We start from the raw sequence: 4239 nt of genomic DNA, 5'->3' as shown, positions 1-4239 counted from the left end.
TATATCCCACATAATCTAGCTACCAGTATATATCCCGCATAATCTAGCTATCAGTATATATCCCACATAATCTAGCTATCAGTATATATCCCGCATAATCTAGCTATCAGTATATATCCCGCATAATCTAGCTATCAGTATATATCCCGCATAATCTAGCTATCATTATATATCCCGCATAATCTTCCCGGTTATGTTCTGGAATGCGAACTTTACTGTACTCGTTGTAAATTATTACAGCAATAGATTTATTTCTAACTTTCAATTCCTAAGAAAAACAAATATCTGTCCCTGAAATGACAATGAATGTATATTACAAGTTGTACTCCTAAATTCTCCCTTCTTTTAAAATTTTTTTTCATAGAAAAATGAGGACGAAGTAGTTTTGGTGGCAAATTTTGTTTATCTTGATGTCCACTTGATGTATAGTGAAGAATTAGGACATATATGAACTTCATCTGTGTTATTCCCTTTTCAGGTAATTATATATCTTGTTTAAGCAATGACAAAACTAGAATTCAAAAGTGGTAAATCTGAAGAATTGAATAAGCAGCAGTGTCAGGCAAATGATAACGATAAAGTTGCTACCGAGAACTTTGATAACAACAAAAGCAATGAGGTAATCAAAAATTGTCAAAATTATTTGCTACCACTATTAGCGTCACGAAATATTTTATCAGTGATTACTGATATATTCTTTCTTATTTCTTTAGCAGTCTTTAGGTTTTATAAATGGATATCACTATACGCTTCTTATTTACTTAGCAATTCTCACCATCATCCTTCCTTAGTTTTTAATTACTTAAATCATTTACCACAAATTCATTTGTCTTTGAAGTACATCAATTATATTACAGTTAATATGAAACACTTCCTTTTAGTAAAATACCTGCTTACTCAATGAATTACCTATTACTGATATCATTTTTGCAGTTTCTGTTTTGTTATCAGTTCAATTATTTATGCTCAATTTGTGAATAACTGAGCAAACTTTGTAATGCATTTAAATCTTCACAAATCTCTAAAATTTAAAAAAAAAATGTTAAATTTTGTTTGGAAATTTTACCTTATTTTCTTTAATTATCATCAGATTATCTTATCACTTATTTCGTATCAAAAATCAAATGCACAGTTTGTTTCAATTCCTTTAATTTCCCCTAAATTCCTGCTGCTATTTGTTCCATTGAATGCATTTGTTAAACTCATTTAAAATGGTTTTGCTCTCTTCAACAAGGAACAGAATACAAATGAGGATAGGAGAAAATATTCGAGCAATTAAATCCCGCAGTTCCACCTCATTGAGCATTCTTTGGTATAATCGAGAGATTATTGTTTTTTTTTTTTCTCGATTGTTGTCACGCCTACATCAAGAAATGAATCTGATACTTATTTTTTAGATGTCCTTGGCGGAAAAAAAAAGAAAATTATACAACAAAGAATTTAGTGATTCTTGCAGAATAAAGAGAGAAGAAAGAAAGCATGTTTTAAAAGTAAACAGTTATTTTAGATGTCAACACGAGAATGTCACTCTTTTTGCATACCAATACGACAGTGCTATTAATCCTCCAAAACAAAGTTTACAAGAATGAAAAAAAAAAATCTTCCAAAATATCTGTGCATTTCTTTTTCATATTTTTAAAAAAAAAAATAAGATTTGATAACAAATTATTCAGTACTATTTAATTTGCATCATTCATTTATTGCTAAATGATACAATTTCTCAATCTTTATTATTTTTTCGCCTATTTTCCGTATCTCTTTACCGTAACATATCATGGAATCTTTGATAATATTATATAATGGAAATGATTTTTGATAAAAACATGAAACAATTGACCTTTGATAAGAACGTGAGATAAGATTAAGTTCGAAATTTCTTGAAAAATTTTTTGCAGCAACCGAAAAAACATTTCGAAAATGTGTTGAATACATTGGGATTGAACTTGAAACACGATGGTACTGGACCAAATATCGGTTTCAGTTGTATCGGAATGGACTGGTCATTCATACAACAAGTTGCTAATGCTCAGGCAATGCTATCCATTGTATGTCATCTAACTATTTTGATATAAAATTAGAATTTTTTATAGCAATCAAAATTTGTTAAAAAAAAAAGAATTTAGAAACAATTTTTACAGGAATTCCTAAAGATGGAGAATAAAACTGAAACATTATTGTATGTACTGTTGACATTTATATCTTACATATAGGTTCACACTTCAAGTACTATCATATAGAAACTGGAAACAAAAATTTTTTAATTTCTTAACGATAATATCAAATATTCACTGATTGAAGTATTCACTAAACTTACGGTGATAACTACGCAATAGCAAATTAAGGTAAGTCTTGATTCAGCTATTGATAATATGTTTGATGAGTTCAATGTTACTGACCGGATTCCGTATCATATCTTCCACATGGGCAACTTATCTGCTTTCCTGCGCTTATATCGGAATGAGAGCGTAAGTTATTCATATACAAAATCTAAATTAAATGAGAGCTAAATACCGAAGGTTTTCGAATAAAACCTACCAAAGTTCATTTACTCCAGGAAAACCATTCCGTATCAATCTTAATTAATTAATATATTCTGGCAAAGAGTATAGCAAATCGGTAAAGCATACACTTTCAGACAAGCTCATCAACTATACATAAAGTTAATATGTTGATCTATCATCACTAAAAACTAGTTCACTGTAACTTATAGAATTAAATCAAATAAATGTTAATTACTTTAAAGTTACTTTAATATTAATAATATTAATTACTTAATATTTTACATCTTAATGAGTAAAATAAAATTATCGAGTAATGTAATAATATAAGGATGAAATGTAAAGGAACATAATTAATGAAAGCATATTACAGTGGACGATGGCAAAGTTATTCACATTCGATTGCCTATTGTGGAATGTGTACATTTCAATCATTCGTCTATATGTCGACCATGTGCTGGTTCTTCTATTCCTTGTACACACTCAATTTGAACACTCAATCCTACGAATTTAGTATATTCTTTTAAATTTTTCGAATTTATCTCTAATCCTTAAAAATATTCAATAATTCTAAAGATATATCCAATTACTAAACCTCAATCTTCGACCTTTAATCTAACAAAATGAATAGATAGAATGGTCTTTTTTTCAGATAGTTAAGTTATTTGTTAAATGTTAACTACAATTATCACGCAATCATTTGACTCATTAAGGCTATTTATGATATTTAATTCTAAGAAGCAAAGAAGCCTAAAATGAAAGGATCCTCAAAGACATTAGAATTGAATCTTAGGATTAAGTAATTAAATAAGTGAATAATGAATGAAATCAAACTATTGCAGTTCGCAGTGCAACATCAGATGCAGCGCTTGTGTTTGCATTGGGTGAAGTGCTCTGTATTATGGGTACCGTTCTTACCGGTATTTTTGGGCTGATCGGATGTTGCCGAGGATTCGGACGATTGCTTCATGCACAGGAGAAAATGATTTTGGTACATGCTATCTCATTCTTACTTCCAATAGCAACTTACGTTATTTTCATTTCACATAGAATTTAATTTCAGGACTATCAAAATGTTCTCATTGGAGCGTATGATAATGCACGCCGACTAAACACTGTTTGAAAAGCAGAGATTTTTATATTTGGGAAAGTTATCATCAATTTTTAAGTTTAAGATTGACCTAAATGAAACTACTTATTTAAATTTAACTGTGAAAAGGTCATCTCTTCTGCAAGTTTACTCCTGAAGTTTCTCATTCAGCTTCTATATTAATGCAGGACAAAGCTTTTTCACCTTTAAATGTGACAAACTTAGCTGAGTGAGAAACTTTTGGTCAGTAGTTGACTCTCTCGTCCTAAAATGTTTTGCTAAATCGCAAATTCTCATTAATTTCTATCATAGAACTAAATTTTAAAAAGAAGAAAGGCACCGAATCAAGTGGAAATAATATTTTGAGCTTTTTTTAAAAAAAAAATTTAATTAAATCGAAATTATCAAAATTTAAAATTTAGCAAAATCCTTTAGGATTGTATCATTAAAATAGCCATCTCCATTGTATAATTCCTTTATCGTATTATTCATCCATCTATTTATTGTTGAGTTCATAAAAAAATTATTCAACTAATTTGTAAATTTATTCATTTCCTACAAAACTCTCTTACAATTCATAAATACTAAACTGAGGTTTTGCTCTCCCTCTCTCTCTCTCTCTCTCTCTTCTCTCCCCTCTCTCTCCTTCTC

At 29.4% G+C, this 4239-nt stretch overlaps 2 protein-coding genes across 2 annotated transcripts in view; one reads left to right on the top strand and one right to left on the bottom strand.

Annotated features, from left to right (window-relative positions):
• Window positions 1-472: 472 nt before the first annotated feature.
• LOAG_13120 (hypothetical protein) lies at window positions 473-3952 on the top strand. Its single transcript, XM_020448648.1, has 6 exons — window positions 473-619; window positions 1896-2045; window positions 2359-2465; window positions 2872-3011; window positions 3341-3489; window positions 3562-3952. Exons 1-6 carry the CDS (start codon window positions 503-505, stop codon window positions 3619-3621), a joined length of 723 nt encoding a protein of 240 aa, XP_020301228.1. The 5' UTR covers window positions 473-502; the 3' UTR covers window positions 3622-3952.
• A 184-nt stretch (window positions 3953-4136) lies between these two features.
• LOAG_16390 (hemicentin-1) overlaps window positions 4137-4239 on the bottom strand; it is a gene marked incomplete at both ends in the record, with an annotated part of 4474 nt that continues 4371 nt past the window's right edge. The window contains one exon of the mRNA XM_020449043.1: window positions 4137-4143. Within this exon, the coding sequence (XP_020307497.1) occupies window positions 4137-4143 (7 nt within the window). The remainder of the gene's footprint in view (window positions 4144-4239) is intronic.

The sequence above is a fragment of the Loa loa genome, assembly GCF_000183805.2.
Source record: "Loa loa unplaced genomic scaffold supercont3.2, whole genome shotgun sequence".
Classification (NCBI taxonomy): domain Eukaryota; kingdom Metazoa; phylum Nematoda; class Chromadorea; order Rhabditida; family Onchocercidae; genus Loa; species Loa loa.
The sequence above is the reverse complement of the archived record's forward strand: the minus strand, read 5'-3'. Positions and strand labels throughout refer to the sequence as shown.